At 39.3% G+C, this 13055-nt stretch overlaps 1 protein-coding gene across 1 annotated transcript in view; it reads left to right on the forward strand.

Moving 5' to 3' along the window:
• The window catches only part of LOC108913608 (E3 ubiquitin-protein ligase UBR4), a 48121-nt gene that overhangs the window by 33926 nt on the left and 1140 nt on the right, over positions 1–13055 (forward strand). Inside the window, exons 25-38 of the mRNA XM_023455234.1 lie at positions 1641–2174; positions 2228–2402; positions 3684–5973; positions 6086–6659; positions 7407–7577; positions 7632–7832; positions 7906–8323; positions 8463–8842; positions 8897–9076; positions 9222–9446; positions 9506–10036; positions 10095–10573; positions 10652–10972; positions 11027–11351. Coding sequence (XP_023311002.1) covers positions 1641–2174; positions 2228–2402; positions 3684–5973; positions 6086–6659; positions 7407–7577; positions 7632–7832; positions 7906–8323; positions 8463–8842; positions 8897–9076; positions 9222–9446; positions 9506–10036; positions 10095–10573; positions 10652–10972; positions 11027–11351 — 6804 coding nt within the window. The remainder of the gene's footprint in view (positions 1–1640; positions 2175–2227; positions 2403–3683; positions 5974–6085; positions 6660–7406; positions 7578–7631; positions 7833–7905; positions 8324–8462; positions 8843–8896; positions 9077–9221; positions 9447–9505; positions 10037–10094; positions 10574–10651; positions 10973–11026; positions 11352–13055) is intronic.

Below are 13055 nucleotides of genomic sequence, written 5' to 3' on the forward strand. Positions count from 1 at the left end.
GCAATTAGAAGAGAGACTTGTATATTCCATAAAAAAACAATGGGACGGAGACAAATAAACAACTCGGTACGTCGTGTTTCCGACCTAGGGTAACCTGTGGTTCAGTAACCTTTTAACCCAGTTTTAATTTGCACACGTGCACCATATAGTCCAGGAGCCAGATGTGCAAACAACTTATTCTTAAATATTTGACCTCTTGAATCCAAAGAAACTTGGTCGCAAAGCCTGAAAGTGGTCAGTTTAATTGTTATCAACAAATTAAATGTTTAAATGGCTGTAAAAAGTTTATTTTTATAGCTAGTACAATTTATTCGCTAATAGTTACGTTTTCTCATAACAAATATGTATTTTTTTGGAAATTAAAAAAAATTAACTTTAACCAAAGTTATTGCAAATTTAGTGCAAATTTCTTACATTTTCCGTCTCCGTGCGCACTAATTTTACCATATCTGGTTCTAAGTTCCATTTATTTATTAATTTATTTAATAATTAATGGCATCTTAGAAAGTTGTGAAATTTCAACGAAAATGCCGGTTTTAATTGTTTATAAGGTTTTTTTTATTATTCAACTTCGACGAAAAGCCAAAAAAGTTACCGGATATTGTTCTTTGCATTCTAACAATCAAGCAAGGCATGAAATCATTGTTAGGATGCGAGGAACAATAACCGGTAACTTTTTTGGCTTTTCATAAAAATTGAATAACAAAAAAAGTTTTATAAACCAATAAAGCCAACATTTTCGTTGAAATTCCACAACTTTCTAAGCTGCCATTAATTTTTAAATAAATTAATTAATCAATGGAACTTACCTATCTTGTAAAATAAAGTTTAAGTTTTAAAATGAGATGTGCGTCTCAATCCGTCCAATTGAACCAGAGATATGGTAAAATTGGTGCGCGCAGAGACGGAAAATGTAATATATTTGCACTAAATTTGCAATAACTTTGGTTAAAGTTAATCTTTTTTTAATTTTCAAAAAAATATATGTTTGTTGTGAGAAAACGTAATAATTAACAGATAAAAAATTGTACTAGCTATAAAAATAAACTTTTTACAGCCATTTAAACATTCAATTTGTTAACAACAATTAAACTGACCACTTTCAGGCTTTGCCACCAAGTTTTTTGGTTTCGAGAAGTCAAAATACTTAAAAATAAGTTATTTGCAGCCGTGGAATTCTGTTTGGCTACGGAAACCTATCTGGCCCCTAGCCCCTAGACTAATACGAGTGTAGTAGCAAAAAGTTGTCGGTCTTTTATCAAAGGAAAATCGTATCAACAAATTTAATTTAAAATCTAAAATACCGGCTGTTTTCGTAGTAGCTGTAGTCGCCCAGGTGCATCGAGTGTACGAAGTGGTCGGTTATATGTCAAATACTAACCTGGCGAGCTTGAACCTGAACTTGGCAACGCTGTTCCTTTAGCCGACAACTGTTCGTGACATTACGTTACAAAATTTTCCGAGCATCCGGGCATCGGCAGGGCAGCCCTCGTAGCGGGAGTTATGAGTTGATTTCCTTCATTTTTAAAAGTCGAGTAAAAAATTTTTTTTCCCGATTTTCTGTCTTTATTAAGCCTTCCGAATACGTGGTTAAAATTAATGACATTATGACTGAATCACCCTGTATATTTTTATATTAGGAACATGAAATCGGTGGCGAACAGAACCCAGCGCTTCACAACCTCCAAGTCCAACTGGGCAATGAAAACCTAGCACATCAAGTAGGTCAATCGGCCCAAGCTCAAGAAGCGGCCAACTTCAGCGACACGACAGCGTCTGCTGCTGGTTCCGACGATGAAGGATCAACTGCTGCCACGGACGGTTCTACCCTGAGAACTTCCCCGGCAGAACAAGGGGGTAGTGCTGGTTCCGAGAGCGGCGGAAGTGGGGTGGAAAGCATCACCGGGGAACACAACGTATCCGGGAGGTCTTCTGCTTACGGCGATAACATGCAGGAAGCCATTACTCTAGTTTCGAGGTCCGATACTAGTTCCGTGGCAAATGCTGCCGGTATCGCCACGGAAAGTGAAAATATACAACATGAAGATCCGGAAGTCGAATCGGAAAATAGCAGCAGGTTGCACGTTTTGAGGCTGCAGCTCTTGGAGAGGCTGATAGAGTACCTGCCCAATTTAAAGAATGTCGATGGGGTTAGAGCCATACCTTTCCTTCAGGTATGTTGTAACATGGTTTTTAATTCGTGTGTATCTCATGATGTGTATTTTAGGTCGTACTCCAGTTAACTACGGACTTAGATGGTCATTCCGAGCGTGACCGAAACTGTCTTAATTCCCTGTTGTCTGCTATAGTGGCCGAACTACAACTAGACAAGAGAAATACCGAATATATGTGTACGAGGACTAAACAGAGAGAGGTTCAATTGATCCTTATGAGATTGCTTAGTAAGTACACATTTTTATATTGAATTATTTGAATATTTATTTATTTATCTTTTTATTAATGTGTTTATTGCCTAATTTTCTGGTGTAAAATGTACAAATTTTGAAAATTCGCAATTTAAAAGGAACTAAATATATGAGCGATTATTCTTTTCTTATTTTTTTGTTCCTTTTACATAGAAAACTGCAAAAAATAAAATTTTGAGATACCGCCATTTATTTGAAATATGGCCTGACATATTCGAATGGGAATAAAGGCTTTCATGTATAAATTGTTAAGTTCTTTGTACCCCGGATTATTTTTTTAGTAAGCATTAATTAGAAACTTGTTTTTGATACTTTTCATTAAAGATAAAACTTAATGGTATAGTCTTTCCGAAGTCAGTTGAATTTGTATAAAAACGCCTAGCAATAAAATTTAATAAGATTCATAGGCGTCCCTAAATAAGTTGATTTCTATTATATGTTTATTTGGCCAACAACATATTTTAATTATTTTATGGTCTCAAACAATTTTATTAAATTGGTGATAAATTTCGTTTTGTTCCATTACAAAAAGTCTCCAAAATGCCATGATGTAATAATATTAGTAAACAAAATATCCCTCTTATTTCTTCCTTTTGCAATTGTAATATGAATGATTAATAGAAACAATAAATTAAAATTACCTGATTCACATCAAATTCCGCATTGCTGCACTACACTGTTAGGCAATTTGTCAACCACTTGTCGACAACTGAGATTTATTGTCCAGTCGTCCAGTGCAACTGTGTTATACACCTTTTGACCACGCGCGCATTCTTCAACTGGGCGTATATATTTCTACCACCTCCACATTTAGGTCGAAAAGACCTGTATATGTGTATGGCTAAATAAATATGGGAACAAGTTTTTCAAATATTTCAATGCCAAGTTGCTGCGTCAGCGACCGAACCTGGTATATACTGCCAACCAAGAGGTTCTTCAATTGAGATCGGAAAGACTATACTAATGGTACCGGCAAATAACCATGATCTTGTAAAACCTGCAGATTTATGTGAGTATTATAAAACTAAGGTTACTAGCAAGCAAGTCACTAAATGCAGTGTTTCCAAAATTAGCGGTTTTTTTAATTTTAAATTGTTTTTAAAAATATATAATGGCAGTCTAAAACCTCGGCTTATTAAAAAAATTAAAAAATTAATACTTAGAATGGATATTTTTAATTTTGAGAAATCGTATTTGAGCTCATTATTATTAATTTACAACTACCACGAAGAATTTTCACACTATGTTTGTTTGAAGGCGTGTTTATGCAAAGGATCAAAACTTCGTCGTCCTCCTCTTCGTCGAGCAAGGTGCCTATCTCCGACAATTGTACCTTTGTTTCCCGTACTACAGCCACAGTCCTGCACAAAGCAGATATCATAAATTACTGCAATAAACTCCTACAAGCTTTATTAAGCTACTGGCGCACCTCCACGGAAGAGGACGGTAACTCCAACACATCGGGAAGCCTTTTGAAGGAACACCTTCCTCATCCTCCGCCTGACATGACGCCATTCTTCCAAAGGCAATTCGTCAAAGATAACCAAGACGTTTTCCACAGTTTCCCGCAACTACTCACCGAAATCGCCTTGAGACTACCGTATCAAGTACACAGACACTCTGAGGTGTCCGAGTCGATCAGCATTGCGTTTGAAAATTCGTGGTACAACCATCTGTGTGACTACATGATGACGCCGCATACTCCGTTTGTTAGACGACAAGTACGAAAGTTGTTGATGTTTATCTGTGGAAATAAAGAAAAGTACCGCCAGTTGAGAGATCTCCACGGTCTAAGAAATCATATGAAGGGAGTGAGGGAATGTTGTGCGAAAGGAGGGTATCAGCCGATGATGGATGTACAACACGCTCTAAGCTTACCTTACGACTCTCTTGTTGAGCTCATAGAACATTTGAAATTTTGCGTGGAGGTGGCTCAAAGCCGTACGGGCAACTGGCAACGATTTTGCATCAAGGAAGATGATGTGATAGAATTTTTGTTCAGAGTAAGCTTCTTGCTTGACGACGGCGTGGCACCCACAATTCTTCAGCTCTTACAGTCGGCGCTGGTTGTAAACTCGGGAAATACAAAGAAACCAGAATCGAGCAAATCTACTACATCACGAAAAGACCGCGAAAAGTCCGATGATTCTGCCATCGAGGCTGTGTTCGAGGAATCAAGTTGTGTAACTTTGGTAGAACAAATCAATAAGAATCTTTCCAGGGAAGTATTTGCTAGATTTGTGAAAACGTTTATGTTGGAAACTAACACTACCTTAGTACGTTGGCAAGCGCATGCTCTGGTCCAGGCTATCTACAAAAACTCTAAACCGAAAGAACAAGAATCTATACTAGAACTGCTGTGGCAACTGTGGCCCCTACTACCGGCTTATGGGAAGAAAGCCGCTCAGTTCGTTGATCTTCTGGGTTATTTCTCACTAAAATATACCGAAAAACCAGAGGGGACACCTCAAATCCCTGAATATGTAGAAAGAGCAGTGAGCGTGCTTCGAGCCCAAAACGAAATGTTAGCTCATCACCCCAATGCTAACCTTTACGCTCACATGAGCCAATTCGTAGAACTAGACGGTTATTACCTGGAATCGGAGCCTTGCTTGGTGTGTAATAACCCCGAAGTACCTTTCTCTGTAATAAAATTAAGTTCTATCAAAGTTGATTCAAAATTCACAACCACAACTCAAATCGTCAAGTTGCTAAACAGTCACACCATTAGCAAAATCACTGTAAGAATCGGCGATTTGAAACGTACGAAAATGGTGAGAACTGTAAACATTTACTACAACAATAGATCAGTACAAGCCGTTGTGGAACTAAAGAACAAACCCGCGTTATGGCATAAAGCAAAGAAAGTCAGTCTTCAGTCCGGACAGACAGAAGTTAAAATAGAATTCCCCCTCCCGATCGTCGCTTGTAATCTTATGATTGAGTACGCCGACTTCTATGAGAACATTCAAGCTTCGTCAGAAACGCTCCAGTGTCCTAGATGCAGCGCCTCTGTACCTGCCAACCCCGGAGTGTGTGCGAATTGTGGGGAGAACGTATTCCAATGTCACAAATGTCGAGCGATCAACTACGATGAGAAAGATCCCTTCTTATGCCACGCCTGCGGTTTTTGCAAATACGCCAAGTTCGATTTTACCTTACTAGCCAAGCCATGTTGTGCTGTGGAACCTATCGAGAACGACGAAGATCGGAAGAAAACCGTGTCCAGTATAAATTCCCTTCTTGAGAAAGCCGACAGGGTGTACAAACAGCTGATTGCGAATAAGCCAACGTTGGAGTCTCTGGTGTTGAAAATTACCGAACACAGGTCGGATAAAAGGCAAGAAGAACCCACTACCAGCACGAATAATTCTTCAAACGCTGTGGCTGTCACTACGGGAGCTCAGGTGAAGGTGAATAAGACGATACAGATGTTGGCGCAACAGTATTGCAATGAATGCAAGACGTCGTTCGAGGAACTGAGTAAAATTATACAGAAGGTGTTGGTGTCAAGAAAAGAGCTGGTCGCTTACGATAGAAAGCACAGGTGAGTTACAATTTTTTTTATTATTATTATTTAAGAATGAATATACTAGATGGTGACATTACCAAGAAATCACTGCCACCTTCACCTATTTCAGTAAAGTTTATTATTATAGGGACATGGAACTTCCTAAAACTACCCCTATCCTAGGGGACACAAATTCAGCATCTACTATCTGCGTCAATAACCGTTGCTATGGCTGCTCTACCGCTGCAACCGAACACTGCTTAACCCTACTAAGAGCCCTGGCTCATAACCCAACCACGAGACAAGTACTCTGTTCAGAAGGACTGATCCAGGAGTTGGTGTGGAACAACTTACGCAAAGGCAGCGTCCACAACCAGGAAGAAGTAAGACAGTTGCTATGCGTTTTGACTAAAGACAATCCCTCCGCTACCGAGGAACTTTGTAATCTCTTGATGGAAAGGATAACTCTGAGCCTTAACGGTCACGTTAACAGTTCGGATTTGGGAACGAGCGTCAGACATGAGATAGCGCTTTTGGCAGCGATGGTCCAGAAGGAAGACGAATGTTGGGAGTTGAAACTGCGGTGCATGATGGGGCTTTTCTTGAAAGCTTGTGAGGATTCGAAGAGTCCTCTGGTCATGGAGTCTGTCATTCTGCCGTGTTTGAAGATATTGCAGAGTTTGATGAAACCGCCTGAAAGTAGCAATACTAAGAAGAACAAGGTAGTGTAAACATTTTTATCAGTTGTTTTTCATTTTGACTGTCGAATGATGTATGTGAAAATGAAGATAAAATTGTTGTATGTAATTACGAATACACGAGTGCCAGCCAGTATAATTTTAGAATAATCCAAAATGGTCATCATTTAATCAACCAAAGCAATAAAAAAAAATCATAATTTTTGAATGTCCTGAAACATTGTCAACGGTTTACACGCTACATGTTTAAAATACACAAATTTTAAAGATGCCATTCTTTAAATTTCATAGTTAGCAAAGAGGTTAGGTTAGGTTTTGACAGTTGACAGTGAGGTTAAATTAAGTTTTGACAGTTGACAGAGAGATTAGGGTTTAATGACGGGGAGTAAAGTAGGCAATACTGCGAGTAGCGTTTTATGCCTGAACTTATTAAACTTTGGGAATTTATGTTTTAAATACCTTGCAGCTATGAAAAAAAACTTCAGGAGCAAAACAGTAGGCAGTAAAGTCAAATAAATCAAACCTCAGTTTTGACTACTTCTTGATGTAAAATAATTTTGTGTATTTCCTGCCAGGAAATTGTAACGTGCTGTTAATTTTGCATAGTGTTCCGATATGTTCAGCCTATGCTTGCGCTGTCAGTTTTGCACATATCTAAATATTGAGAATAGGCCTACTACTTTTGCAGTGCAGGTTTAGTTTTTCCAGCGCTATTAAGTAAATTAAAAAATATTAATTCTTGTAGTTTTCTTATGAATTTCAAATTTACAGGAAAAAGCAAATACCGCCACTAGTTCCAATGCTAAGGTTCCTCTAACTGGAATAACGGTCGATGTCTACAAATTCCTTGACAAGGACGCTGACCATACTTTTGCCGGGTGGAAAGCTAGACTGCCCAAGAAATTGGATAGTAAATCATCCATACCAAATGGTAAAGAAGAGGTATACGCCCAAAATTATATATTTTGTAGAAATTAAGTAACACGCTCTTTTCAGACGAGGAAGTATTACCTGGCCGAAAAATATGCAAGAAATTGGAGGAGAAACATGAGAAGATCGTTTGGCAACAATAAACTGAACTTGAACGATACGTCTTGGCTTAAGGCGGTTATATTTAACTCTAGTTCGCGCCTGGCACGACAGGTGGCCTGTAATATTATCGAACTTATGTGTGGCAGTTTCGAACGTAAAAGAGAGGTAGGCATTTTTTCTTGCACAATGTTATAACCGTTATTATTTGTAAATACTCAGAATCATTTTAAAATTCCAGATCCTCAACCTGCTGACGCATTTCCTGGTAGAACTAAGGGTAGCAGGTGAAAGTTCTGCGGAATTTCTCACTCTGTACCAGAATTTGATTCAGGAAGCGCCTTGGAAACAGTACCTCACCGTCCAGGGAGTCCTTCTGGTGTTGGCGCAACTGGTAACGGTAGAAATTGAACAACTTCACCGATTGGAAGAAACGACGCTGACCTCAGACCTCGCCCAAGGCTACGCCCTTAATCAACTAACCGAGCTGCTCTCGTCCTTCCTTGATGACGTGGCTATCAGGCGACAGTACAAGGGAAGGCTCGTCGGAGCCGTCCTCAACGGATATCTGTCTTTGAGGAGGCTGGTAGTGCAGAGGACTCGATTGATAGACGACACGCAGGAGAAACTTTTGGAGTTGCTGGAGGAAATGACTACAGGTAATAATTAGTTAAAAATGGTCACCATGCATTGTTGTCAAATATTATCTGATTTATCAAAAATTACTCTCATCATTTTATTAAAATTATTATTTGTAAGTCGTTATAAGCAGAAATATTAAATGTCGTCATATTGCAGGTACCGAGGAGGAAACGAAGGCCTTCATGTCCGTTTGCATCAAGACGGTCGAGAAGTACAGCCTCCAGGACATACTAACGCCAGTTTTCATCTTCGAGCGGCTTTGTTCGATAATTTACCCAGAAGAAAACGACATCGGCGAATTCTTCTTGACCCTGGAGAAGGACCCCCAACAAGAAGACTTCCTCCAGGGGCGGATGTTGGGCAATCCTTATTCGAGTCTAGAGGCAGGCCTGGGCCCCCTCATGAGGGACGTGAAGAACAAGATATGTCAAGATTGCGAACTGGTGGCTCTTCTTGAGGACGATAATGGAATGGAGTTGTTGGTGAATAACAAGATTATGAGCCTGGATTTGCCCGTTAAGGATGTGTATAAGAAGGTAAGGTGTTAGCCCTGCATTTTATTTGTAATATTTAGAATTTTTTTATTGTAGGTTTGGTTGGCAGAGGGTGGTGATCACGAAGCGATGCGGGTCGTGTATCGTATGAGAGGGCTCCTCGGGGACGCCACTGAAGAATTTATCGAAACTCTTAGTAACAAATCGCAGAGTACCGTAGATAATGAAGAAGTTTACAAAATGGCGAACGTTCTGGCTGAATGTGGAGGCCTTCAGGTAATTTAAGATTAGCAGGCCGTTTTTGATATATTTTTTTATCAGGTCATTTTCTTCAAGTCAAGTGCAACGAAGAGCAATTTTTATATAAAATATTGAAAATTTTTCAAATCTGGAACTTGATTAAATTTAAAACACTTTTAAGGTTATGGTAACAAGATTGGGAGCGATTCAGAGCGTGTTTAGGGCCCGTCCCCTGCTGCAGGTTCTACTAAAGTTATTCAGGTTGTGTGTTAAAGTGAATCGTTGCCAAGAAGTGCTTATACAGCCAGAAGTAGGTGCCATGGAGGTGTTTTTGAGGACGCTGCAACTATGTTTAGACAGTGAACCCGATTCTAGTCAAGCTGCCGTCACAGAACAGCTGTTAGACGTAAGTATTAAGCGTTTTTATTTCAGCTTAAATCAGACAGTTTCAATTTTCTTTTTTAGATAATGGAAACGATCCTATCGAAGGCCACGAGCGAATCGTTTGATCAGTTTGAGAAATTCTCGCAAACATTCGGCAGTCCTGAATATGTCAAATCTCTACTATCCTGTACTAGTCAGTCGAGCGTCAAAAATAACAATGCGGTCCTTGTACACCTCACGAGAGTACTAGCGGCTCTCGTGTACGGAAACAAGGAAAAAATGGAAATACTCCTCGACCATTTCAAACCCGTCCTCGATTTCAATAAATACGACTTCGAACACAATTCCGATGAGCAACAAAAACTGGAAATGTTCTGCGTTTTAACGAACGGTATCGAGAAGAATGCCATCGGTAACAGCCTCAAAGACTACATAATATCGCTGGACATTGTGAAAAACTCACTGGAATACATAACAATGCATGCGCCATGCGTGAAACCAACACTTTTAAGGACCGACAGCGACGAACTGAAAGATTTTATATCGAAACCTGCTTTGAAGTATATCCTGCGATTTTTAACCGGTCTGGCCCACAGTCATGAAAAAACACAAGTAAGCATTGACATTATACGAGAAAAACTTGTTAATTAATGTAATTTTTTTTTTTTAGGTTGCCATTGCAGCTGCCGAAACCATTCCCATCATCCACAGACTGGAACAGGTATCGTCCGACGAACACGTCGGATCCCTAGCCGAGAACCTCCTGGAAGCGTTGTGCACCAACCCTGATGTCGCGAAGCAAATAGATGCCGTCAGAGACTTCACCAGATCGGAAAAGAAACGTCTTGCCATGGCCATGCGCGAGAAACAACTGGGACAGTTAGGAATGCGGACTAACGACAAGGGGCAGGTCACCGCGAAATCCACGATACTCCAGCAGATCGAGGAGTTGGGAGAGGAGTCCGGATTGGTCTGCTGTATTTGTCGCGAGGGCTACAAGTATCAGCCGACGAAAGTTCTCGGGATCTACACGTTTACGAAAAGATGCAACGTTGACGATTTCGAGGCAAAACCGAGGAAGACCGTTGGGTACACGACGGTCAGTCACTTTAATATCGTTCACATTGATTGCCACATGAGCGCCGTCAGGTTAGTACACTTACAAGTAATAAAATGTTTTTAATTTAGCTTTGAATGTATTTATATTTATTTTATATTTGTTTTTAGATTGGCTAGGGCACGTGATGAATGGGAATCCGCCGCCCTCCAAAATGCCAACACGAAATGCAACGGTCTTCTGCCGTTGTGGGGACCGCAGGTGCCAGAGTCCGCCTTTGCCAGTTGCCTAGCCAGGCACAATACGTATCTTCAAGAGAGCACGAACCACAGAGACATAGGACACAGTTCTACCATCCACGATTTAAAACTCCTGCTACTGAGGTTCGCCCAGGAAAAATCCTTCCACGAGGACACGGGAGGCGGCGGACCGCAAAGCAATATGCACGTCGTCCCTTACTTAGTTCATGTTGCACTTTACGTGATCAATACGTGAGTATTCTACTCATCGCGATGGAGCTGTATTTAATTCTCGTGTTTTTGCAGAACTCGCGTTAGTAAGCGAGAGGAATCGAGTTTAATGTCGTATCTCGAAGCGAGTAATACGGAACGGTGGATAGAGTCGTGCTACGAAGCCGAGGGACCTCTGTATTGGTCCACGATGTCCGTTCTCTTGCACTCCGCGGAGCAGTGGAAAAGTCACAGGCTTTCGCACCTCAAAAGGCTGGTAGTTCTCGCACAAGCCAGGCATTGTCAACCCACCGGCCCCGCTAAGACCCTCTCGGACAAAACTGTTAAGGAATATGCCGTTTACAAGCCCTATTTGGTGTTCTTTGGATTAGTAGATGGTATATACAGTTACTTCTTTAAGGTACGTTGTTTGATGTAATTCAAATGTTTACCAATGTTTGCTCCATAAATCTTTCAACTAATTAGTCAAGAAATTGTTATAATGATCCTGCATACGATCTCAAAATTTAAAAATAAAAACTTCCTGAAGATATTCATCTCAAATATTAATTTTTTTACCAACCAAAAGTATTAGATCAGAATTTAAGTGTTTTTGTGTGTCTTCCATGCTTGGAAATTGTAATGTGCTGATGCTTTCGCATATTGTTCCAATGATATATTCAGACTGAATTGAGTGATATATAATTTTAAACTTTTTCTTTCATTTTCTGATAGTATTTTACCACTTAAATATATCGTAAAAGAATTAGGTCAATAGGATTAATAATAATTAAGTGATATATTTAATTCTGAATTTGTAAGACCCTTAAAAAGGTCAACACTGCAGGAAAACAGGTAATGACGTCACGATACCGGCCACTCGGCGGATCAAGTTGCGAGCAGTCGGAGAGATACATATTTGCCTATACTTTTACCTATATTTTTAAGTGTATATATACAGAGTGTATAAGAGATATATACCAAGTCTTGTTGAAGTGCATTTTTCACACAACATATTTATTATAAACTGTTAAAACACGGTAATTTGAGAAAATATTTATAACAATCCAGGAATTAAATATAACATAAAATCAATTATTAACAGTACAGTGCTCAACACTTATAAGTCTATATCGGGAATGAATTCCTGTCTCCCCAACTTGCAGGCATTCCTTATATTGAGGCCACATCTACTTTATGGCTGTTTTGACATTTATTATAAACAGTGACCACAGCTTGATACAAGGTCTCTCACAAAACATAGAATGACTTGGAATACCTAAATACATTTTCGGATTTTTCTCAGTGACGAACATAAATGGTTCGCTTTTCTACATTTTCTTTTGGGTTCCATTTTTGTACAAATGTATCCAACCTACTAGACTCGGTACTTGTAGATGTATGCAACGACATGTATGTGCCAGTAGTACTTTGACTAGTATTTGAAACAACTCGGAACCACCCTCATTTTTCTTTGGTTGTCCGTCTAGGGGGTTGTAAAATATTATTATTTAAATAAATTGCTTATAGGTCATGCCTCTCGTCACGTATTTCAAAATTTTTGTGAGTGGGAACGTTTAGATGGGGTAGACATTTTTTTTTCAGCATAAATTTGAAAATTATGCTCTAAATGTTCAAATATGATAATTATAGCCCCCTAGACGGGCAACCAAATAAAAACGAGGGTGATTCTGAGTTGCTTGTAGGTCCCTTTCGCAGACGTATTTCGAAATTTTTGTGAACGGGTATGTTTAGATGGAGTAGAAATTTTTTTTTCGGCATAAATTTGAAAATTCTGCTTTAAATGTTCAAATAATATTTATAACCCCCTAGATGGGCAACCAAAGAAAAACGAGGGTGATTGAGTTGCTTATAGGTCCCTCTCGCCGACGTACTTTGACATTTTTGTGAACACATGGACATTTAGATGGGGTAGAATTTTTTTCCGGTATAAGGTTGAAAATTGTGCTCTAAATGTTCAAAAAATATTTTACAACCCCCTAGACGTACAACTAAAGAAAAATGAAGGTATATCCGAGTTGCTTATAGCTTCCCTTGTCCTTCTATTTTAATTTTTTTATAAGCGAGGTGCAATGAACATGCAAATGTAGTAAAAATTTCCGCC

This window comes from Anoplophora glabripennis, unplaced genomic scaffold (genome assembly GCF_000390285.2).
Source record: "Anoplophora glabripennis isolate ALB-LARVAE unplaced genomic scaffold, Agla_2.0 scaffold590, whole genome shotgun sequence".
NCBI classification, from domain to species: domain Eukaryota; kingdom Metazoa; phylum Arthropoda; class Insecta; order Coleoptera; family Cerambycidae; genus Anoplophora; species Anoplophora glabripennis.